At 40.8% G+C, this 25,359-nt stretch overlaps 2 protein-coding genes across 14 annotated transcripts in view; one reads left to right on the top strand and one right to left on the bottom strand.

Annotated features, from left to right (window-relative positions):
• WDFY4 (WDFY family member 4) overlaps positions 1-16,081 on the bottom strand; it is a 175,037-nt gene extending 158,956 nt beyond the window's left edge. Inside the window, exon 1 of the mRNA XM_072039558.1 lies at positions 15,851-16,081. The gene's annotated coding sequence lies outside the window, so the exon portion shown is untranslated. The remainder of the gene's footprint in view (positions 1-15,850) is intronic.
• Positions 1-25,359, top strand: part of ARHGAP22 (Rho GTPase activating protein 22) — a 146,481-nt gene that overhangs the window by 15,525 nt on the left and 105,597 nt on the right. For all 13 annotated transcript variants that reach the window (XR_011810026.1, XR_011810025.1, XR_011810023.1 and 10 more), the window contains 2 exons: positions 661-860; positions 11,928-12,015. Coding sequence is in view for 8 of the 13 variants with exons in the window: in XM_038181078.2 (XP_038037006.1) it covers positions 661-860; positions 11,928-12,015 (288 nt within the window). In the remaining 5 variants the exon portion in view is untranslated. The remainder of the gene's footprint in view (positions 1-660; positions 861-11,927; positions 12,016-25,359) is intronic.

Raw genomic sequence — 25,359 nt, 5'->3', positions numbered from 1 at the left:
GAAAAGACCTATGAGATCATGTAACCTCTCTATGCTAGAGGGCTCACTTCTTACATGCAGTATCTGATTATCTGCTACTCCAGACTAGATTTGTCCCTTTTTTAAAATTTCCATTGTGTTTTTTCTGCTTCAAAGTTGGAAAGCTCAAAAGGCTCAGGTGACTTGAATCATACTGTATAGCTATGTTACCTCTATGTGCCTATTCCATTTTTGAGTCATTCTCAGTTCTGACTTTATCAGTGTGCGTTTGTTTCCTCCTGTGGCAGCTGGTGTCACTGACCAACCAACTCAGTGGCAGTAAGAATATTTCATTTTAGTATCTCCTGTTCTCTTTTCTGTACTCTCCTCACCATATCTGCACATCCTCTTCTTTTGGATAGAGCAACATCGTTGTTCCCATGTACAGCTGGGGGCAAGTAATGACTTGCCATGAAGGAAGACGGAGTAGGAGCAGTGGAGGTACTGTGCTGCCTATAAGATTGTTGCAGTGAGCAGTACCAAAAGGTTGATGTTTGACTTGTTTTGCTGTCACTAACTTGAATGTACACCCTTAAAAGCAAATTCCTGCTGAAAGAAGGAGAGTGCAAGTAGTGGTCTGTTCTCTTGGTTTGTTCTCATCCTTATTTCATTATTTTACTTTCTCTGTAATTGTTTTTTCAGCCCGATCAAAGAGTTTGGTGATGGGTGAACAGATTGGGCCTCCCTCCAGACCTTCCTCTCCCAACCCTCAAGAACGTGTGCTGAAGTGTGGCTGGCTGAAGAAACAGAGGAGCATTATGAAGAACTGGCAGCAGCGGTGGTTTGTGCTGCGTGGGGACCAGCTCTTTTATTATAAGGACGAGGAAGAAACTAAACCTCAGGTAAGACTATTTTTAGAACTGTACAGTGTATTGGGCTGTGACTTTATGTGGGTCACAGTCGGTACTTTTGTTTGAGACCTCAGTTCAGTTGTTCTTAGCACTGAGAATGCTCAAAGCAAGAGATGTTGCAAGGAGACCTAGTTACCACATGGATAAGTTGCAGAGTTTGGGAGAACATCAGAAGTTATTTATTTACCTACTGTGGCATGCTGAGCAACTCTAAAACAAATTACCTCTACCTGTTGTTAACTATTTGCCAGGTAACCAGTCAAAACTTTCATTACTATATACATCTCACCAGATACAAGGCAAGGTGTTAAGTATAAGGCATCACTTACACAGTACACTGTTAGTATTTCAGGGAGGCTAGTTTAGTAAGAGCATAGTTATGTGAGAGAAAGGTAGGAATTGTAAGCTGTAAATATGAAAAAGAAATTGCTGTCACTGTCAGGTGTAATTGGAAAGGTATAAAGTGGATGGAGCCCAGAAGTGAAGGAATAACATTTTTCTAGGTTGTGCTATTGAGAAGAGGGTTGAAGACAAGTGGTGAGTGTGTAAGTAAGACGAAAGACAGGATTGCCATAACCCTGTTTTATTTAGTGGAATAATGCTGTAAATGGCTTGAAGTAGCCAAGCTTGGGCAGCCCTTATCTTTGACCATGAGCAATTGCTGGAAGCTGCTACCGTCTTCTCCTGCTGAAGCTTTTTCTGGCTCCCTGAGACTTCTTTCCTGACCCACTGCAGTCCTTCAGTTCTTGTCTGCTGTTGGAGAAAGATCTGAACAAAGCTCAGTACTGAGCTAAATATTATTTTATCGTATGTAATGGTTATTTTTGCAATATAAGGTCTATCGAAGCTTATATGTTCCATGCAAGTGAGGAGAGCATCTAGCAGTTAGAAGATGTGGCAGCTTTGCAGTAGCAAATATGGAATGGTTTGTCATATTAACTCTTCTTATCTGCTGGACAGCATTGAGCCCCCTAACACCCTTTTCTTAAGGCTGTATCTAGTACTTCATCTGTAATCATTTCATAAATTTGTTATCTGTATGTATAGTGTCTCTCTAAATCTTTGTTTTTATACTCAGCTGCTTTCTGCAGCAACATACATGTATTCCACTGGCTGTCTGTCTGCCATTGGTTAAGAGTTGTCCTGTCTCTTTCTCCACTCCCACTGTGCACGATGTTCCCCCCAAAACTGGTCAAAATTTGATCTAGAAGCCAGTACCACTTTGGTTCAGCTGTCACCAGACTTACAACTTTTGAAGCACAGCATGAATTCCTGACCAGTATCAAGAGCAGAAGGGTGGAGTGAAGTAGCCTGGACAACTTTTCTCTATGTAGCTGGGCTGTATTTCTCTATTTCATAAGGCAGTGGCACTCTTGGTTTTGCATATGATGTTATTGACCTGTTCCTTTCCAGGAGGCTTTGCATAGTCCTCTGAGTTGGAATGTGAAGTCTGCTTTCCTAAAGGTGCTGCCTTGCCTCTCAGGTTGTTGTTGACTTGCAAGGGAAACAGGAGCTGGAATCAGGTGCTTTGCAGCCTTACTGAGAAAATTGCAAAGTAGGCCAGTTTAATGGCACAATGTTCGCTAACCTACAGTATTTGCATTGTCACAGTCCTCTCAACACAATAAATGTTTCAAATTCCACTTGTTAGAATTGTATCTTCTGGCAAGCCCATGAATGCAAATGCTGCACCACAACAATCTGTGTGAGGAAAAAAGTGTACTTCATGAGCAGCCATTTAACCTGTTCACTCTTCTCTACTTTCGATTCACCTAAGCCAGTTCTCTGTTGAAAAAGCACCGATGTGAAAATAGTTTTTCTTTGTCCTAGACTGACCTCCAAATCTTTGTATGGTCATCTGTGAGGCTGGAGTTTGACATCAAGAGCTATAGTGTTCTAGATTGCTGAGGCAAGAGTGAAGAGCCTTGCTTAGTCAGCTGGGCCTCACTATTTCCCAAGTAATCCATTGTTAAGCAGAGTGAGGTGAGCCAGCTGCTTAGGGCTAGCCTGTGTGGGCAGAGTGTGTGGGTTTTGTATGCCAGCATGCAGGACTTGAGAGTGGGCTGTAATGTGTTTTAGCGTGTTTTATCTACACGTGGGAGTTACTGCTGTTCTATGCAAATTTTGAGGGGAAGAAATTTAGGCAAGGATTTGTGCTGTCTGTGTCTGGAAGGAGGAGTGTGTATCTGTCAGCAAAAATTAATTTAGCAAGCTGGGGAACAATTTGACCTTCTTTTAGGGGGAGGGAGGCCATGGGAGGCAGGCTTCTGTTTCTCCAATTTTGCTGGCTCACAAGTATCACAATTCAGTGACCTTGAGTTCTGCAGACAGTATGTCACAAGGACTGAAGATATGTAGAGGCTCGTGTTGGTCCTCTCCCTTTTTTGGTTCCTCCACCGGATCATGACACAGCTTGTACTGTTCCTGTTCTGGGCCAATTTGATATCTCAGTGGTATGTCTGGTAGCCACATGCTTGTCATGTTCTTCCTTCTCTCTTCTGTCATGATCTCCTGGTTTTGCTCGCTCTTGCGCCATTTTCCTCTGTCTGCGTAGCATTGTCAGCTGCTTCTGGATTTTTAGCCTGGTTGGTTGATGATTTGACAAGCAAGGGTATGCAAGCATAAGGCAGTTCTTGCAGAGTACGACCTGTACCTCCTTGGATATTTGAGTATGGCTCAGAGCTCCTAAGCCCGGTCTCCCCAGCTTGCTAAAACTGTTCTTTAGTGCTGCATGGTTTTTGTACTTCAATTCTAGAAATGGTGGATGTCTTGTATAGTTTTTTCTATGTCCTGCTGATTGAGAGATTTCTGCAGGGATCCTTATCTTCCTACAGATGTCAGACATATCTGGCATATCTCTGAACTCCCATGAAACTCTTGACAGCAGTCTCTAGTCGTCTTTAACAGTTCTGCATATGTGAAAGCCTTAGTCTTGATAGATGACTATTATACCCTAAAATGACTTAAAATCTCTCCTTATGTTGTGCAAGCAGCTGCTAACAAATCACTCATGTTTAAAGCTTTTCTACATGATGCTGTTTCTACTAAAACACAGGACTGATTTTTTCCAGCACAGGAGTGTGGGTGTGGTTGTATGTATATATGTGTTTATATAAGTCTCTGATAATTCTGAAGGCCCTAAATAACATCTAAGATGAGCCCCTCCCAGGTTAAGATCACAGCTGCATGTAAAGTGGTTTGGGCTCTCCCTGGTTCAGTTCACGGCAGTTTAAAATACAGTATTTCTCTCTTGCAAATCTCTGCAGCTCTTGGACTAATGCAGGAGAAGGTTAACTGTCACCTGCAAAGCAGAGTAAACCGTGCACAGCGGTGTTGACAATGATTGATCCTTGCTTGACTCCTCTTGTATCAAATAAACATCCTGAAGATACCTTAAGAGGAATAGGTTAGTTGATCACTAGTCAAATGTCCTAGAAATTATTCTGTGCTCCTTTGGAAGATAGCATCAAGGGAGTTGATGGGGAATCTTTACTTGAAGTCTTCTTTTGCAAAATGACTGATTTTAAAAAATGGCTCTCATCTATAGTTATGGTTACTGGTTCTGTATCTAGGTCTACCCAAGCATCAGAGTTTGAGACCAGATACACCAAACTAATTTCTCTGTTATACATGAAGGGAAAATGAATATTTGCTGAGAAGGACCTAAGAAGACCTGTCATTTTGTTCTTGCACCATGGTAGAATGCAGAAAGCAATGAATTTTGTGCTACTGTGTATTCTGACTTAAGAAATGACAGCCATTTTCCCTAAATGTTGGTGCAGCATGTTGCTATTGCTGTTCTGATATACTAGTAGTGCAACAAGAAAGCGGAGTACGTTTTTTAGAGGTGGGTTGCATTTCCTTTTCTCTGGAGCTCAGAGAATCAGAAGAAACTGACAAAAAATCATGTAGAACAGATGAGCGTTGCCCCTGTGAAGAATTTTGTTGGGTAAAGATGCCCAGGATATAGCAGCAGAGGTAGTGTATTGCTTTTATTGATCTACAATAAGATTTGCATAGACTTCAGTGAATGTCGTTGAAGATTGCTAAAGAATTTAACACTTGAAGCTGCTATAAAGATCTCCACAATAAACATTTGTGCTCAGTACTCCCATTGATTAAGTGCAGGGGAAGGGGCTTCTCTAACATGTTGAGATACTCTTTGCTGAAATCACTGTTTTTTTTCTTCTTATAAAGCAGACATTAGAGTGGCTGCATGCTTAAATTTCTCTTTCGTGAGCTGATATGAAGGGGAGGGTATGGTTTCTTTGCTGTTCTTGGTCTAAATGCTGCTTTGTTTTTTGGTTGCTTGTGCAGTATCTATTACACAGGAACTATGGCTGAGGCTTTCAGCTGCTGCACCAGTGTAAAAGCCTTGCTGGTCTTTGCTCAGGGTGCCTTGATTTGAAGCATTGGCTGGTGCAACTGGTTTCATTTTCCTGAATGAATATTGTGCTTTTCAGAAAGAATTTTGAGTTGTCCCAGGGATTTCCCATCTCTGGCTGAGTTACTGTCTCAGAGCTCAAAGAAAGAAATGATCTCAGGCAAGAAAGAAAGCCTCCTTTGACCATGGAATAAGAAAAGCTTTCAGGACCTCACTGTATCATCACTGGAGACTAAACTTCTTGATGTTACGTGGTGTAAGATGGTATATAGTGGGCATAAGACTAATAAATATTAGTGTAAGAGTATAAAAGAAGTTCTTAATTATGCATTTAAATGGCTGCTTTTACAGTATTAAGTTGGATGGTACAAGTAGAGGTGTACTACAAATGAGTGTCCTTTCAAAAGAAAAAAGAAAGCAGTAGGATAGCTAGAAGAAGGGAGTATGATGGTGATCTCTTCTCTTTGAAAGCTCTTCAACTAGCTGTTAGGAGAATTAATAACAATTAAATGATAATTGAATAAATCAAACCATAGTAGGACTACTTAAAATGTTTAGGTCAGCTGTATCAGTTTGCCCATAGGACAGCAGATATGTGCAATAAAATGTGTTTATTCTTGCAAAATAAGATTTAAATTGTAATTAACTCTGTGCTGAGTAGCAGTAGGGTAACTCGACGATACAGGGTAGTAGTTACCATGCAATATTTGCATGTGTACACAGCATGTTTAGCTTGCAACTTACTGATTGGGAATACTCTTACCATGCACTGAGCATTACCTGAGCATGTTTATCTTCAAGAATTCCTTTACTTAATACTTCTCTAACTCCTTGCCACTTCATATGCCTTTTTTTTTTTTTGTGTTGCTGGTCTAGCATCCAGTTCTCTTCTGTTTTAGAGAACCACGTTTAATTGTAATAGTGAGGGAATGCTCCTAGGTTAAACACAGTGCTGAAGATGATTACTTGTCAATCTGGAAGCACTACTAAACTCAGGATGATTTTTCAGCTTCTTACCTATCTATATCTACAGAGCTAGTGGGTACATACTTTGCACTACAGGCATGGATAAAGCTTCTAACTGAAATTTCTTATTCAAGTTCTTCAGTATGTCTATAAAAGATCCTTGCAGCATTTGAGCGAAGTGCTTTCCTAGTTGAAGTAGTATATTAGGCAGCATATTTCATGTAGTCATTGTTTTGACTGCCAGGCCTCTAACCAGAGTCATTGAACAGAGGGAATGTAATTGAATAAGCCAGACAATGTCCCTGTACTGCTGCCTCCTGATGAGTCAGTACAGGCATTATAGAGTGACAGACTGCCTGTGTAGTACCATTGCCATCCACGCACTCATTATAGCCTATTATTAAACCACTCGCTACAGCTGCATGCTAAACTGTTACGCATAAATTTCATTGTTACTGAGTACAGAAATGTTTTTTTTTTTCCCCTGTGAGCCTGAAACGTCCATGGCAGATGGATGAGGATGTTGGCAGCATCTTGCATTTTTGCATCTACCTGCTCAGTAATTTGATCCATCATCATGGATAGACTTGTATGTAAAGGCTAGAGAGACTTGAACTTAATGTGATCTGTTGCTCAAGACCCTGTAAGCACTGGCAGTCTTTCTACGCTGCAAGTCGGGTACTTACCTGCAATGGAGGTTTCTGCATTTCTCACTTCTTGCCTTCAAGATAACTTGATTTTGATGACCGAAGTTCAACACCCCTGGTAAAACTGTGACACTTAGTCTGCTTAAGGGTTTCCCCCCCCCTGCCTTCTGGCCTCTTCACACTGTCCCTCACTTACTTAGATGTGAAAATTATCCGCAGCTCTTCACGGGGCTATTGCAGCAGACCAGTTTCTGCTTTGTTTTACTGCTCAAAACTGTAAACTTCAGGGTTTTACAGGCAGCCAATGCCCTCATAATCGAATCTGGCATCTGCCACTTTTCCCTGTGGTCCTTGAAGTTTGTATGGATAAACAGATGGGATTTGGGAACCAGAGCCAGGTATGTTGCGGACAGAAAAAGACAACACTGCCCTGACTTGTCTGAGTAGGTTTTGTGGTGCTGGTACTGAGAAGAAGCAAGTGCCTGATTCTCCTGCTGAAGTAAATCTTGCCTGGATGACAGAACTAGAATTTCTTGAGGGGTCAAAACTGAAGAACCTGTGACTCATTGAAACCTTAATTTGTTACTGTCATTGTCCCAGGAGTAGAAATTGTGTCAATATTATGATGCTTTAGAAGGAGGGAATAGAGCTACCTGCAGTCAACAAGGGTGCTAAAAAGCCATTAACCCTGGGTGACAGGAACTTCTGTAAGGTTCACTTGAGGAGTAACCCTTTGAAAGGAGAAGCTTGGGGGAATGTAAAGCTGAATTCCTATCTGCTATTTTTGAGAATGTGATGCTAAACTCTTTGCTGAAGCCCAAGAACTTATTGCTTCTCTGATGAAATATCCTATAGAAGCCTTAAGTTCCCTGCTCCAGGCTTTTACGTGTTATTGAGTGGCAGACCACCTTCTCAGTTTTCTTTTAAATGGGCTACTAGCAGAACATGATATTGCTGTGCTGCTACTTGTAGTAGTTTACTTTGCTAGTTAAGCTCTGTCCTGGAGAATCTGTTCTGTTTCTATGTAACATTGAGCAAGTTGTGGCTACTAAAACACATTTTATTATTTAATAGATACGGTATCATTAGCTTTTTTAATCCTCTGAAAGTTCTGCAGAAACAGTGCTTTGGGTATCTGTTAGCTGTAGTGCACCAAACTGTTCATATCAGTGGTTGCGCAGATGTGAACTCCATATATCTGGGAGAAAACTATTAGTGATAAGGACTTCTTTCTTTGTCCAGTGTAAATGTTACCACACACTTATTATTGGAATTCAATTTTGAATAGCATGCTACAGTTCTATATCCTTACAACTCTTTAACAGTTGTAAAATTAGGATTTGCATCTGACCTGCTTCTGGGGAATGAAAGGACAATGATGCAGGCATGTCCACATGACTTAGGAAGACATTGTGTCCCTGAGAAAACTTCGTTACAGACCATGTGGAGGTTTTAATTGATCAATATTAATCAGGCCTTTGAGCTTGTGTGCAAAAGCTAAAACTATCTTAACTGAAATTCCCATTGATCTTCTGCCTGCTTGATTATTTCTATGTGCTCTGGAAGCGGGTCACATTCTTATTGCTTATCTGACAAGGTGAAATGAGATTTATGCTATAACACTTCAAGATAGAAACCTTAAACAACGTCATCTTGTTTACAGATGTAGTATTGCCTATTTTTATGAAAACATGCCCCTCCAGGTCCTTAGGGGGAATTATAGACACTCTTCTCTTGAAAACAATGCTAAAAAGATGGAGCTGTAATTTGGTGTCAGGAGAATGCTATGGACTTCCTGATTTGAAGAGGAATTACTTAGCAATTTTAGTGCATCGCATACTGTTGAAACTGTGTGCACTTGTGTGCTGTAAAACATAGTTGCAGCTGCACGGTCCTCTCCATCAGATTGACTTCTGTGCTGAAAGCTAGTGTGAACTTGCAGCTATTGCTACTCTAGAATATTTTCTCAAGTGCTCCCAGTAAAGGGGGGGAGGAAGGACTGACCTGCAAAGAGCTTTTGATGTTCCTAATAACTCTGCTAAAATGTGTGGTGTGTAAAATAGCCCTAGGTTTGCTTCCCCTCAAAGGGCAGGAGGTGGCATGTGCCCATCCCCAGTTTCTGGGGGAGGGGGGAAGCTACTCTGCATTAATTTATCTTTTTCCACAATTGATTTGGTATGATAAAAAGCTGTGCGTGCCAGAAAGCAGCTGAATTTTCTACAGCATGTTCTGGCTGCTGGGCTCCAAAGCTGAAGATCATTTCCTTTCCCAATTTGGAATAATTTGTGATGCACCGCCATTCTACTCATGTTGCCTTTTCAGTGTTTTCATGTTCTTTTTGGAGTGTCTTCATCATATCTTCTAATTTAAGTGAACCTCAAAATAAAAATGTAGGACAACAGGATTGGGTAGGAAGCTGCTGAAAGATTGTTCTGTTGACTTGTTTCTTTCTCTTCGTTTTATCTTGCGGCTATTCTAAATAAACTACTCAGTATGAACTTGAGTACCTTTCAACACTGTGCCCTTCTCCAGTCTAACCTTTACGCAATGTAGGGGGCCGGACCTGAGCCCTGACACTCCCTTCTGCAGCAGTATTTGCAGGCTCTGCTAGAATATTAGAGCCACACGTAGTCACTGAACAAAGATAATAACAATGTGATCTGCCTGTAAAAGATTTGATAATGGGACACCCAAAAGGGGATGGGAGAATAGCAGGGCAGTTGTATGTTTAATACACAAGGGGGTTATAACAAAAACTTGGTGAATATTTTTATTAATTTCACTGGAAAAATGGGGAATGCCACTGCGGTTGGTAACAGGAATTAACTAGCTGTTAAGTAACACCAACATCTCCTGGCAGCTGGGCATTTTGATGCTTCCTTATCATCATTATCATCAAGGTGTCTGCGTGTTCTTGCACATCTGACCTCTCATATTATCCACAAGTCTTCTGAGCACTTCTTGTCAATAAAAGCGACCTAGTTGCTGCCTGTTTCCTCTTTCCAATCCAGGGAGAATTTTGTAAGACAAAGGAGCAAAGCTGTACTTGTATGTGTAATGGTGTAGTTGAGGCTAGACACCCTACTAATCTCTTCTGCCCTTGAAGTCTGTGAAACAGTATGAACTTACACAGCTCCAGAACATTGCTGTTTTATTTATAGTGTTCTTGGATATTCATGAAAGGCAGTGCTTACAATAACCTCAGAAGGCCAACAACTGAGCAATCAGTGGCACTGCTTGAACAGAGGCAAAAGTAGTTAGTAATTTTCTCCTTCTATTCATAATTTACTTTTCAGCCCTTTCTTGCTGATTGCACAGCAAAGACAAGAAGGGCTGGTCACTCAAAGCATTTTCAGCCTGCGAAGCTATGTAAAGAAAGAACAGACAGTACTCCTATTTCTTCCCCTTTCCACAAGAGCTATTAAAACCAGATATGCACATACAACTTCAGTAAAAACAACCTAAATCGTAAGAAATTAGAATCATAGAATATCCCAAGTTGGAAGGGACCCATAAGAATCATGTAGTCCAGCTCCTGGCTCCACACAGGAACGCCCAAAACTCAGACCACATGTCTGAAAGCATTATCCAAGTGCTTCTTGAGCTCCAGCAGGTTTGATGCTGTGACCGGTGCCCTGGGGAGCCTGACCCAGTGCCTGACCACCCTCTGGGTGCAGAACCTTTCCCTGACCCCCTGCCTGACCCTCCCCTGTCCCAGCTCCATGCCGTTCCCTCGGGTCCTGTCGCTGTCCCCAGAGCAGAGCTCAGCACCTGCCCCTCCACTGGAACAAACCAAGGGCCCTCATAGGTCTTCTCTCTGGACCCTAGACCCATGCTTGACGAAGTTCAAGCATGCCAGCTCCTTAAACTTTTTTCCTATGGAAAAGAGTATAAGGTAATGCTATTATCAAAAACTGGATCTGAACTTCCAGCTTACTGGAAGCAATGTAACCTTTTGCCCATTCCTGGAGCTGTCCAGTCATCTCAGGGATGGCTACCAAAGCCTCAGGGAGGGAGGAATAACTTAGTCATGACTGAGGTTTATTTCTGGGGCATGCTTTGGCATATATCACGTTAGACCTTGGGGAATTAAACTGATTTAATCCACCATTAGCTATCTTGCTTGGGAAGTAAATTAATGCTGTCTGAGGACTGCTGGGCAAGGACACATGACACATCTATGTGTTTAAATTTAGTAATGTCTTTCTACTAGTGACAGCAGCTGTTAAGAGCTGATACACCCTTCCTGCAACTGTGAATTGTTTTTTGTCTTCTACATCCTGCTTATATTGCCAGACATTGGACAACTGTAAGCCGGTTCTCTGTTACCCTTTAGAGAAACTTGTCCCCTAAAAAATGGTTACAGTGTAAGCGATAATTCACTGAAACGTGAAGCTGATCTGAAGATCATTGGTATGTTATATACTTATGAACTGGAAGTACTTTCCAGAGATGGGCCTAGAGCGCAGGTTTTGCTCACATTCCAACTATTCAAGGTTTAGAAAAATTCCAGCTAGTCAAATGAGTTTCTTGTATGCAAGAGGCAGAGGTACAAACTAAAGACTGAAATTTACCTCAGTTTATGGCTTTTGTTTAGCTAACTCATGGAAGCTGAGATGAAAGTCAAAGTTTAGTGAGCATGCTCTTATGCAAGATGATATGATATATGCAGCCTGATGATATAGCTTGCAGGCTGCACTCTGAGTTAATTAAAACTCAGTTTTGAAACTCAGTTAAGTGAGAAATTAAAAGGTAAAGGAAGAATAGATGTGATATGAGAAAATTTTCATAAGGGATAATTAATCAAGGAAATCAAGTAGAATTCACCTGTGCAAGCTCAGAGTAGTGCTACTACAGAGGAAAGATCGTTTGACCACAAGTATCTAGTGTGAGGCAAGTGCATGACCAGCTCAAGTATTTTTCTTGCTCGGAAGAGGTTGGGTTGGAAAAATGAAGGACTTAGTGAAAGAGGGGGGGGCTTAAGTTTGCAATATTATGTGTATTTTTTCTTTACCCTCTTCATGCATCTTCCCATTTCACTGGTGTTTGTGTCCCATACAGGGTCTCATTCTACTGCAAGGCAGTCACGTGAACGAGCTGCCACCTAATCCTGATGAACCAGGAAAGCATCTTTTTGAAATTGCCCCAGGTAGGCCAGTATTTCTTTCTATTTCGTACGTAACATTAATGAGCTGTGTGGCTCACTTGAATTCTAAGCATTCTGACACACTAGTGAAATTGTCTAGACCAATTTGTGAAATAGGACTTGACAGACTTCTTCACTGTGGTAATCTTTGTTTTGGGTGCAACTGCTGATGTGATACCTCACGAAAGCAGGAGCTGAGATGCATTGTGGCCCTTGATTTTTCAGGGGCACACCTCGCCTGCAGTGTTGTGTGGTCTCAATTTTTTGTGTTTTTCTGCTTATTATATTTTGTGGTAGGAGCTAATGCACAGCACAGAACTTGTGGAAAAGAGGTATGCAGTATTTAGATGTAATTGCTTTTTTATGTATTCTACTGCTCTTTCACAAATTGGTAATCGGAGTGTTGAGAGAGACCATTTTTTTGGACAAAATATGTATACAGAGCTTTTCAAATCATTTTGTCTCCTGTGTAAACGTTTCCTAGCTCTGGGGTATATTCTGAGTTCCTTGTTGCAGGCTAGGAGCAATTGTACTCACTTTATTCAGGTCCAGTTATGTCTGGGTGAGGATTGTTCCTGTACATAGACTTGAAGGCAACAAATTTTGGGGGGTAGCTTCAGGTGGTAAGATCTGCAGAGAAGAAAGCTGCTACACTGCTAGCAGTGTTAGACAAGAGGAGTGGCAAAGACAAGCCAGGCGAGTCACTCCACAGCTGTCTACCAATATCTGAAGACTGAGTTGCTGAAAGCAAGATGGGAGATGGAGTTGACTAGGCTAAAAATTGAGTGCACTGATTCAGTCATGATTTCACTTCATGGCCATTTTCTCTTGCATGGACTAGCTTCCGTGCTTCTTAATGTTGTCTGTTTCCCCTTGGAATGCTGTTGATGGAGCAGATTTTTATTTTTATTAAAAAAGGTAGTTTAATGTAATTGCTTTCAAACAGAATAAGCAGTGTAGGGACTCTTGTCCCCATATTTCAGTGCTGCTGTTGAGGAGGCAGGTGTACATTTACTTGCACGTTAGGGTCTCTCTTCTTGTCACCTAATCAGGCTGGACTTAAAATGCCCATGTTATACACTCTTTTTAACACAATATTAGTCAATGGAATGGGTGGTACTGAAAGGCTTTGAATTACACCAGCAGGTAGGGTTTTGCAATAACGGTCAGAGCATTCTGTTTGACACACAAGAAGCTGCTTGGGGAGAAGAATTTTTTTTTTCTCTCTTTCTTCTTGCTGCACGTTATCTGTTAATGCTCCCTTTTTCATATACTGTTCCATGCCTTTATAGCCTGGGCATGCGCAAACAGTGGGCATTGGGCTCAGTGTTGATTATGTGGAAGGGCTCTTAGACAGTGGTATTCACTTCTTGAAAGTGACGGATCTTATGCACCATTTCACAAATATTGTGCACTATACTATTGTAACAGTACTGTGGACCTGGGCTGTGAAAGCACTTGGATTTTTGTGGTTGTGAATGATCCCATGTGTTCAGGCACTAAAGATAAATGGTTAACTGGCTCACTGGCTGTCTCAGTTGAGTTTCCTGCAGACTTGCATTTTGCCCTTTGGTTTTAGTTAGATAAATTGGCATTCTTCACTTCTTGCCCAGCCCATCAGGTTTTATTTCTGTAGACTACAAAAGAATTGTCCTGAACCACAAGTGGCTGTTGCTTCAGTGGAGCTGATAAAAACAATGCCATGTGGCTACTTGAAAGAGGGTATCCAAAGGGGTGGAAAAAAGCAATGCTTCACAGCGTGGTTGTGAGTCCCAGGACATCTGTGTTCAGCTTACCTTTTTGATATTGCCCTTTCTCTGTGTTCCTAAGAAAAACTACTTGCTCTTGGTGAACCACTGTCCTGCCTGCAAAATTCAGATGTTTTCCCTACCTTGTGGAGCTAAATCTATTCATGTCTGTAGGGAGCTTATTTGCTACCAGGATAGGAAGTATTGAAAAATGCTATAAATAACCAGTCAATACTCAATGTGACTCGGCACAGACGTCACTGGAGAATGTGGCCTGAAGAGTTTCCTATTCTCTTCACAGTACATTTATTCTGGGTTGGTTTTGGCATAAATGCCTTTTCCTTTTTGCACGTCTTCTGAAATGACTGTGCTCTGTGTGGTTGCCAGCCTTGCAGAACACCCACATAGTGCACAGCTCATGGTTGGATGCCAGATAGGAAGGGGAGCACAAATGATCTTGCGGGACTGGTAACATTTTCCATCAGTTCCCATCTTCCCTTGTGTTGTATGTATAGCCATGACCATATTGATGCCTAACTGTGCCTCAGTTCTCCCAGTGTAAACTAGGACTACGTAGTTTCTGTAAGGATGACAGGATCTTTTAGTCTTTTTTAACTAACTTGTGGAACTTCTGAATGCAAGCACATTCCAGAGCTGTAAATACAAGTATGAGACTTCACTCTTCTTGTGAGCTGCTGAGATTTAACAAAATTCAGAATGGTGCTGTGTGCCTGACAATGTTTCCATAGTGTCCTGTTATCAACTTAGCTGGCAAGGTGAGACTGAGATCTGTCTTGTATCTCCTGGCAAGGAAGCGTCCCAAGCTTTGACCTATAGTACTAATTATCTCCAAAACCTGTTTAGTGTTTGATAGCTAGGGCTTTCAGCATATTTATTGCCAGAACTGTTGCTTGGATCTTACCGCCTTTTCTCTGCTGCAGGTTGTGTAAAGGCTGCCATTGGAGCTGCTTCCTCAGAGTGCAGGGACTAGATTAACAGCATGTCCTGCACTGTAAGAGAGCCTGTATTGATTTTCTGCTGAGTAACAAGAACTAATGACGGGCATTGTGTATTATTCATGTTTCATTGAGTTCATTTTTAAGCTGTATAGTGCAGCTGGGAGAAGGGTTAAGTGGGGACACGAGAGACGGCAAAACATTTCTACAGTCAAACCAGTGTTATATCTGGTGGCAGGACTTCCTGAAATACGTCCTTTGGCAGAGATGTTTTCTGTTGTCTTTTATTGAGAAACTGTGCATTTTGAGATCCTTTTAAAGCTGTTCATACTTTTTTCCGTCACAACTTGTAGAATTCGTAGCAGAATGGTAGGGTAAACTGTGAACACTTCACTGGTTGCCTACGTGTTCCAGGGCACATTTTCAGGTTGGGGGAGGGATGTTTCTATAAAATTATCGGGGTGGTTTGAGATCAGGTGCAAAGTTTTAATCAATTGGGGATGATCATCACATATAGCAGCTGATATTTCAGGAAGAAAATAACCATTGTATGCTGCCTGGGTGAGGAGTCCAGATCTGGTAACAGAAACAGCAGCTGACTCTGAAATGCACAGTAACCCCAGGTGAATTCATGGTTGCTTTGCAGCCTATAGTAATCAGAGTGATGAAATGTGGTGTGTAAAACACATGGGGATTGATTTTTGAGAATGTCTTAGGGAAGTACTGGTGGCTTAAATGCTCCGGATGTCTTATCTTTTAGGAAGTTGATGCTTTTAATGTTCTGTGGCAAATAGTCTGCCTAGTTTTAATTCTCTGATCTCTGCAGCATTATGAGAGGAGATGCTCTAGTTCCTCTGCAGAATAAGATATTTTCTGATATAATAACGTTTTCAGAGTCAAGGGAGTGGTTTAAAAAATAAAAAAGTTCAGAATAGAGGAGGTGAAAAGTGGTGTTTTCCAATAGATAGGGCAGGGGTTATTACCAACTGAATGGAGAATAGCTTTTCTTTATAGAAAACTTGATGACCTAAGAAGATACTACTATTTTGTTCTAGAAATGGGTTCAGTCGATCTTTTCATGAAGAATGGGAAAGGAAAGATAGAAACATGTAGAAACACGAACAAGAAACTTACCAGGGATGAGCTGCTACCTCTGTGACTACCAGTCTTTCTTGTAGTGTAGGAGACCCAAGTTTCTGTTCCTCTAGATTTAAACCAGAAGCCTGGACCTGTCACCTACAAGTATTCTTCCTCATTACTGGTCTGTATGGGAGGGGTGGTTTTGCTTCATTTTTGTCTCTGAAATCCTTCTAGAGTCCTTCAATCCTTGCTCCTGATGAAAGCAAATGTGTCCTTTTATGGTTTTTTGTTTGTTTGTTTGTTTGTTGTTTTTTTTTTTTTTTGCAAACTGGTATGTTGTGATTGAAAGCAATTTTGCTGAAAAATTCATGACCAAAAATCATGGTGCACATCGCCATGTTTCCTGGTCCCTGACAGCACCTACTTCTGTTTCTTGCCACAGTGCTGTCTGCTGAGGTTCATAGTGACAGCTCTTAGCTGGGTCTATATGTGAAAATTGAGCACAATGATTATTGTGCAGTGTTGTGGTAAGTGTAATTTGATTTCACTGGAAACCACTGCTCAAGGGCTACATCCTGCTTTTCCCCTTTCCTCTTGTCTTGTTCTCCATATCCTACCGCATCCCGCACTTCATCTGTTATGACTGAAAAAACAGTTCTCAGACCAATCAGACTTCTGGTCAATCAATCCAAGCTTGATGAAGAATGTACTTTGGGGTTGCTTTTTGTGCTCCCTTTGAGTAATGCTGCCAGCCCTCTCATTAATGAGGCAATTCAGTTTTCATACCTGTTGTCTCAGGCATTTTACGGAATTTACCGAGAGCAAAGAAGACTGCCTATGTTTGATTAACATTTAGAAGGTTATTTTCAAAGCTTTAGAAATCAGAGTTGTGGCATGATTTTCAATTAATTTTAAAGACTGAGCTCAATAAAGGCAGAGTTGGAAGATGGGAATCTTACAGGGATAGTTATTGTTGCCTCCATGTTGTGCAGGGAGTCCACCAGGGTTGTTGGTAGTGTCTAACCAAGCAGTTGGAGTGGCACCTTCTTTGTCTTTTTCCAGTAGGGTGAATGGTGCTTACAAAGCATTCTGCTCTGCAGTACGCTTCTGTGTCCCAGGTGATCAACATCAATTAAGTTTGTTTGTGGCCTTTTTATCTCAGTTCCCATTGGCATGGTGTGCAATGAAAATACCTGGAGGGGTAATTAGAAATTCAGACATTAAAGATCATTCTATATTCTCTATTATTCAGTGCAAACTGCAGTTCTAACTAACAGCAGGAAACTCAGTTTGCTGCTTGTAATTATTTTTTTCTACTGAAGCCTACGGCTGACAACTGACAGCATACCTGGATATGTGACGCTGATATTAAAGGGTTTTATTTAGGCTTCAGCACTCAGAATATTGATTAGGGAAATGGCAAAGAAAGTAGTTCTGGGACCTACTGAAGAGAAGGAGACTATTATTTCAATGGAGCACTGTGGAAACACTTAGCAAATGAGAGTTTACAGACATCAGGGAGCATCTGTGGCATTGTATTGACCTGTAGAAGAAGGTTGATTGGTGTTGGTTTTGCAGGGGAGCTGACATTGCCACTGTTTGACTTTATTAAGGAGGGAGAAACCTAAGATGTCTTCTCTGAACTGTCTTTATAAAAGCATGCATAGCACAATAAAACTGCATGTCTTTTTTTTTTTGCTGTTGTACAATCTGGAAACTGTTTTTTACTACTTTCCTTGTAGCTAGGGGTGAAGTCCTTCGTGATAGCCTTAGCACTAAGATAAGGACAGATGCATCTGGCTTTTACTTGCTGCAGGGGCTCTTTTTACATGCCAGATGAGTGTAGCCTGAGTCTCCTTGGAAGCGTACAACCTGTACTTCCTTAACAAAAAATGCAGAAACTGTTGATACTTTGGTATATGTTCTGCTTGCTCTTTTTGCTCCTGAACGCTAGATGGTGCTGGTACTTTCTGCCTTGTGGTTGGAAACGGTTGTGGCATTTTGTCCTGAATCGTTTGAGTTCATCCTGTTAAGAGGAAATCAGCCACTCCTAATTGTTCCTTGGTGTATCCTCAAAAGCAAAGCAACAAGCAAGAGTTCCCAAACAATGCTATTACCTGTGAGGCTAATGCTGTGCCCTGTAGATAGAATACAAAACAACATACATTTCTGCACATTTGTCCCACCATGAGCAACTTACTCTGCTTGGATCCACACAATACCACTACAAGCTTAGAGGTGCACTCACAGGCACCAAAATCAACAGTCTTTGAAAATTCTCAAGTTCATGTTGTTTGCCTGTTGCATGTTAGGTTGATTTTCTGCATATAGAAGAGCAAAGCACATTCCGTACAGGAATGGCTGTGTGGGGAAGCCACTTGAATCTCGGCTCCTTTAGGTTAACATCCTGACCAGGGACATACTGGCTGTTTTGTTGCATCTCTCTTGGATTTTCCTCCCCTCCACCGTTCTGGACATGATAAATATATTTTTCAAAATAGTTATCTTTCAGATTTTTACAGTTTTTAGGAACCAGCATATTGCCTCCTTGGCCTGAATGTGGGCATGAAGGAGTTTGATTAAACCTCCCACTGCATTGCACCTAAGGGATTTTTCTGAAAGATACTATTGTCTTCTTCAGAGCGGCTTCTTTCCTATTCAACTATAATTCTGTTGTCTGCCTGAAAAAAAAAAATTCATGACCTGTTCAGACACTGACAATATTAACATCAATAGAAGCACCAAGGGGCTGCCAGTATTTTTAAGTTTGCTTTACAAATTGATTTGAGTTCAGCAACTATTATTTGGGAAAGTTAATGGATACCCTGGCTTCACTCAAGCAGGCATTAGACACTAGCAACTCAAATCTTCTACAGGCAATGCGTCTCTTCTTACTGATAGCCTGATCCATACATTCCCTGAAAGCTTGACTCACCATGTCGCTGATGCATGGTTCTGAAAAGAGCCTGAAAAAAGTGAAGTTTTGTCCTCTGAATTCATATAACCTTATTGATTTCAGAAATGTTGTATTAAGTCCAGTGGTGTATCTGTGTAACTAGACCAATACACTGTTGCCTACTTAAGGTAATGACTCATTGCTAGTTAAGGTCTTCAGACTGGATCCAGACTTTTGTACAGAGTCGTTACGAGGCTTCTGTTCCACCTCAGGGCTATGATGCTCTCTGATAGTTACAAATGTTTTGACCTACCTTATTTTATCAACTTAAAACATCTTGAAGGGCACTGGGAGGCACCTGCAGCCTGTAAATTGCTTTTTTTTTTTTTTTTTTTCCCCCGCACCATATGTAATGCCCAAGGCCTATGTTTGCATTTGGCAAGCAAAGACACTGCTTTATGGAATAAACAAGATTCTTCCTTTGTTTGCTTAGAAGTGTTTAATCTACTCTGTTATACTATCTATATCCATCAGTGCTCTGTGACCCTCGGCAGTTGAAAGTGGTCCCGAAAACAGGCTGTGGCAGTATGTGTTGAGCTGTCCTGGAATCTGCATCTCCAGAGAAAAAGTCTGCGTCTGATCTCTGATCAGTAGCACCTAGCTATCTTGAATGCAAGTGCTGCCTTTCAGCAAGGATGCTGCTTTTTACAACTTCAATTGCAAGAGCATATGGCCTACTGGGGAAGGAGAATGAGGCTTAAGGAGTTTCATGAATAACTTTTTTTGCTAGTGGAGATAATTAAGACACAATCTCACTGTTCTTGAGCAGTTTTCCTTAACCCATCGTATTCATGAAAGTCAAATATATCTGCACAGAATTTTGTGTGGGCTGCCTTTTGGGTATACAAATGTGGCTTAGTGAGATGATGGCATGTTGTTGCTGGAATGTACAAGTCGTCATTTAATCTCATCAGGTTGGCCTTTTTAGTGCAAATTAAGTAAGGTTTTGAATTCTTCCTTCTGAGACGTTCCAGTGTAAGCTCTGAATATTCTACCTTAAGGATAATATATTAAGCCCTAAGGCATGTGTGGTGAGCAGAGATACTTTTTTTTTTTAATTTTTAATTTTATTTTTTTTTTAGCATTTCTGTGCAGGAACAGCTTTGTTCCATGAAGATATGATTATCAATCTGTCAACAGGATCAATTATATAGTGCCTTCCCTATATTTCTTGCTAATTTGTCAGAAATCAAGTCTTCAATGCTGTCTAGAAGTTTGTGTGGTGCTTTGATGCTGCTGTTGGGAGGTTAAGCTATGTTCTGTGCCAGAAGCAGCTGTGTTCCCATTTGTAAGAAGGACGGGTGAGTTCTCCGCGCATTTTATGCAATGTTTGGGATGCCTCAGATAAAGATACTCTAGTACACTAGTATAATGAAGTAAAGTAAAATAAGGCATAATATATGGCAATGTAGTTCATAGGAGCCATTAACTTGTAGACCTTTGTTGGTTGTGTTAGCTGGAGATGCACTTAGGTGTTTGCTCATCCTTTTCCATAGATTATTCTGGTGGCTGCATTCCTCTCGACTTTCTGCACTTGAGCATTTTAAGGGTCAGCATGTCTGCTGAGTGTGTTTTCTTTAGCTCTGAGACTAGAAGTAAATAGCTGATTTTTGGGGTGGTGGATGATGATTCTTTGAGGTTTTTCTTTTTTTAAAAATGTTCTATGTATCCTGAAGCTGGCAGCAGATGCATGTGTATCTATTTGTGGAATTCATGCTGCTTTTGTGTTTGGTATAATAGCAGGAATAAAGAAAACATCTCTTCTTAAATGTAAAATTTCGTGGACAAAGAACAAACTGAATTTCTTGTGTACCTGCTTCACTCCTGCTGTTGTCATCACAGAACTGCAGTAACATCTGTAGCATTTAATGACGTGTGAGTTTAGTCTGATTTCCTACCTGATTTGAGGTGCCGTGGATCTGATTTTCTGTGGTATGCAGCAGGTTCAGGATACGCAGAATATACAAACTTCCTCCCCACACACTGTGGAACTGTGTCAGTTACATTACATTCCTTGAAAACAGGGCAAGAAGCAGGACTGGTCTTTAAACCAACTCTGGACATCATGTAAGTAAGAAACCAAAGTCTTTGTTCCCCAGAAGGGAATTCTGACATGCACGCCAACCCTTATCTAAAGAATAGAGAGTGAAAACACGCTATGTACTGACAAACCTGTTAGGCAGCACTGCTGATGTGACTAAGGTACCTGCTAGTGCTGGTAGCTTAACTGCTCAGGATAACATGCTGACTTGAAAATACCAGCTGGAAGTCATTTGGGGTGCAAAGGTAAGAAAAAGAAAACACACTTCCTTTTCACGTGGCCCACACAAAAGTGTAGGGGAAGGAACAGAAAGCTGATAGTGTGCTGCTCCAGCATCCAAAAGAAATTCTCATTGGTAAACTGCTATCTGGTATGTTTATGAACTGTTTCTTAGTGAATGATGCACTAATACCAGTTTGAAGTGGCAGCTGGCCTGCTGTCAAACAGCTGTGAGGATTCACATGCAAAACCTGAAGTGTTTGTCTGAAATGCTTTAGGGATAAGCAGTGTGCTATCAGTGAGAACCAGCTTGCACCAGGCTATCTAAACTTCATAGAGAGGAGGAGGAAATACTGCAAAGATGTATTGCTTAGGGCATAACATTGAAGATTTATGCTTTGTTAAATAAGCTGCCATGCTATAAAGTAAGAATAACTTAATGTTATGTTCTAAAAGCTTTCTTTAGCCTTTGAATGCTACTTTAGTTATTTACAAATAGTGATTAGGTATGATGAGTGGGAGAAGATTCAGGTGTCAAAGTGACTTATGTGCTTCTTATTAATGATTTTCAGATACTTATCCTACACTAATGCCTGTACTTAGCCTTACACTTGGGCAGGATCCTATTAACACAGCTGCCCACAAAATATATTCTGCACTGGATCTTGCTCATGAGATTCTCTTGTGTTATTCAGGAAGTCAGAGCATGTCATGACAAAGGTCCATCTTGGACCTTTTAATGCTTTTTCAAAAACTTAAAAAGATACAAATTACTGCAGGGAAACAAGTTCATCTGACACCTGAAATGCTGGCAGTGTAGGTTGTGTACTTTCTGAAGGACCAGTGCAACACAAAAAATGATAAAAATGTGAAATAAGCAAAACAATTTAGTTTCTCTGGGACAGCCAGGAGAAATGCTGACGTTAATCAGTGTATAAATGAAACGTGTGCGATTTTATTACTACAAGGTGTCCCTGGAAAATGGAGTTGGAAAACTAAAGAAAACCATGTGTTTTCAAATCAATAAAGTATTAGAATCAGTCTCTTTCTGTCAATTACTGTTGTTCAGAGAAATTTATTCAGCAAGGGATGGATGTGGAATCTCTGGCATGTCCAGAATGTGTGGGTGTTGGTTTTGCTTTTGTTTTTTTTGTTGTGTGTTGATGCAAGCACTCCTAACAGATAGAATCCTGTAGATTCTTGAGTATTGGGTTTAGATGTTATGGCAGGACATTGGGTATACTTTATTTTCTGACAGCTTTATGCTCTATAGTGGAAGTTAGTTCCACTGAATTAGAGTGACTTTAAGAGAGCCTGTTGATCTAGTTAAATATCTTTGGCTTGAAGGAGAGGTATTATAATTTTTATTGAGATCTAGTTACTAACCAGCATGGCTGTATTTTACCTGTCTATTGGTTTGTTCTGGAAACAGTTTTAACTCTTTCTGCTAGTTACCCAGGTATAGCTTCTCTGTAAGTCATGCATGAGCTTGTCATTTCTAAGGTATGCCTAGATGTGTGCTCTGTTATGTAGGGGACATCATGCCATTTTACACTGCACTGCATTAAAAGAGCTGAGTTATGTCAGTACAAAACTGGTCAGCTTTGTGTTTGTATTATCAACACTAGGGATAACTTTGGCTTTATTACTTTAGCAGTATGTTTCTAAACAGGTGTAAAATTACAGATTTAGAAGAAAAGTACTACTTGTGATCACAAGTACCTTGTGACCAAAGCTGTATTTTGAACCAACTTTTTTCCTCTTACTTTCAGTAAAAATTTAAAAGGAGCACTACATGGTGACACATACTGATATGTGGTTAATTTGTGTTGAATTAGTGGTTATTTAATGAATTTAGAGGCTTTCTGAAGCCTTACAGCATCTCTCCAGTACCTATCACAGTGGGTTCTGCTCAAGATACTGTTTTATAAACCAAAAGCAGTGAGGCAGCTGGGATCAGGACTATGTTCTGTTTAGTGTAGCACACTCTGATAAGCATAATTTTCCTAATTTTCTTCAGGCACTGTAATTGAACTGTGGCAGCTGGCCTGCTGTCAAACACTTCCTAACTGTCCATTAGGAAGACAAAGTTGAGGTCACTTATTATAGAAGTCTTCCTTTTAGCAGGCTGTTTACTTTCTCAGAGTTTGTCTCCCATCTCTGTTCTGGCAGGTGCACAGCCCAGTGCATATACATTCTTTCAAAGTCTGGCTTTGAACCTCAGCCAATGGAGGCAGATGTATTTGTAACTGCAGGATTAGGCAACGCGTTCTGCATCTATAAACCATTGCTCATCTGACTGAAGTCCACTTAAGATGTTGATATCCATGCCCCCATGTGGCACCAAAGATGCTGTATATCATGCTGAGCTCATGAAATACTGTTGTTAGTTCTGGGTTTAATCATGAGGTGTCTGAGTTGTGAAAACTTTGGGGAAGGTGTGTGTGAGATAATAAAGAAAAAAGCTATGAAATCAAAAGAATAGCCTGTTAAAAGGGGAGCCTCTGTGAGGCCATGAGGAACAGCTGTGTTGTAACCGACTGTATATGCATTGTATTGAAGGCTAATTGTACAAGCTGTGCTGCTTCCTTGGATTTGGTGTTGTGGGTTTATTATTTATTTCTAGCTACATTGGTGTGAGAATTCTCCCACTCCAGAGGCCCCAAAGGCTCTGCTTTGAGACCATGTGGTTTGAATATGAATCGGAGAAAAAACTTTGCTTTCAGTTGTAATGTGAACAGCATCACAGATTTTGCCCTGGTCTCCATAAGTCCACTTTGTGTGTTTAACTGTTCTTCCCCTATGGGCTCTCAGTGGGGGCGAGTTGTGCAAGAGCAGCTCTGGGTGCAGGGCCACTGGTGAGAAATGGCTGTGATGCAGGGTGAGAGATGCTGAAGACAGGCAGTGTGCTTACCTGCCACTGAAAGAAATGAAAGCACAGCAGTAAGTGCTGCCCTAGCATACTCCTTTAATCAGTGCACCCATTCTTTCTACTAACAAAAATGGAACAGTAAGGGCATCGGCTTTGCTAGATGCAGGTGTGAAAAACTCTGTAAAAAGGAGATTTTGTCCATGGACATGGCATACATGTTGTGTTTTTTGTTTTTGTTTTTTGTGCTTCAACAGCACTTTAATGCCAGAACCCTAAGAGCTTGCTGATGACCCTGGGGCAAAGACCCTAAAGAGAGGAAGGGTTAGAGTTACAGGATTTACTCTGTAGCACAATGTGGCTAAAGCTGTATAGACATTTACAAAGAAGCTTTCTTTGCTTGATGTTGCTTGCACCTAAAATTTCTCTGTTTTGAATTTGCTTAGGAGTCTGTGAGCTTTTCATGTAGACCAGATGGTCCATTAGAATTTGCACACTCTCTTCATTCCTTTTTCATAGGATTCCTTTTAATTTCAACAAGTATTTTAGGTTGGAGAGTGATTTTACTTGAATGGAAGGAATAAAGGAGGCAGACACCTGGGAACCTCTCTTAAGAATGGTCAATGCTATGGGGAAAAAATGCCAAAATGTCAGTGCAAATTATTCAGCTGTTGCTCTCTGGTGGTATGACTTCAGGTGCTGAAGGTCACTTGGAGGTACAGTGATTGCAGAGAAGAGAAAGGGAATAGACATGGTCAACTCAGAATAATTTTTCATAAGTTCAGTATCTTGTGACTTTCTAGACTAGAAGAAACCATTTAACAGGACCAGGTTATATGTTCTGAAATGCTGATCGTGTCTCACCAGTTAGGTGACTTGATCTTGTGTTTTAAAATACTTATTTCTTTAAGCCCATAATGCCTTTCTTAACATAAGTGTGCTGTATTATAAGCCTAGCTTGTCTAAAGGAAATGTGTTGTATCAATTAGGAAAAGGAATGAGTGAACACAAAATCACGACGTAGCTAGAATGCAGTAATACCTCGTACTGTCTACTGATACACGTTTGGTGCTAACTCATGTTCTTTTGTGGAAGAGCAAACTAACTGGAAATTCCTGTAAGCCATGAAGACCTGATTCTTCTGTCAGCAAGCTATTTTTCAGACTGTTACCAAGCTGGAGAACTGGAATTTGCAAAAACATTTCTTTCACAGTTTATGTTAAAGGCTTTAGAAGTGTGTATTTAGAGGGTTGGGCTTTTAGGGGTGGGGGATGATGGGTTCTGGAAGGGGAAGATGGTTTAGACTTCTACCATCTCAGGGGAAAGAAGTGTTGGGGGAGGGGTAGCATCTCACCTTATTACTAAATAAAATAAGGCACTTAGATTAAGTATTCCTTTAAGTGAGTTTTAATATTTGGATATATTTCAGCTAAGGTTGACTTTAATGTACTCACATACTCTTCTACGTGTGCTATTAC

Source organism: Anas platyrhynchos, chromosome 6, assembly GCF_047663525.1.
Source record: "Anas platyrhynchos isolate ZD024472 breed Pekin duck chromosome 6, IASCAAS_PekinDuck_T2T, whole genome shotgun sequence".
In the NCBI taxonomy this organism is placed as follows: Eukaryota; Metazoa; Chordata; class Aves; order Anseriformes; family Anatidae; genus Anas; species Anas platyrhynchos.
The sequence above is the reverse complement of the archived record's forward strand: the minus strand, read 5'-3'. Positions and strand labels throughout refer to the sequence as shown.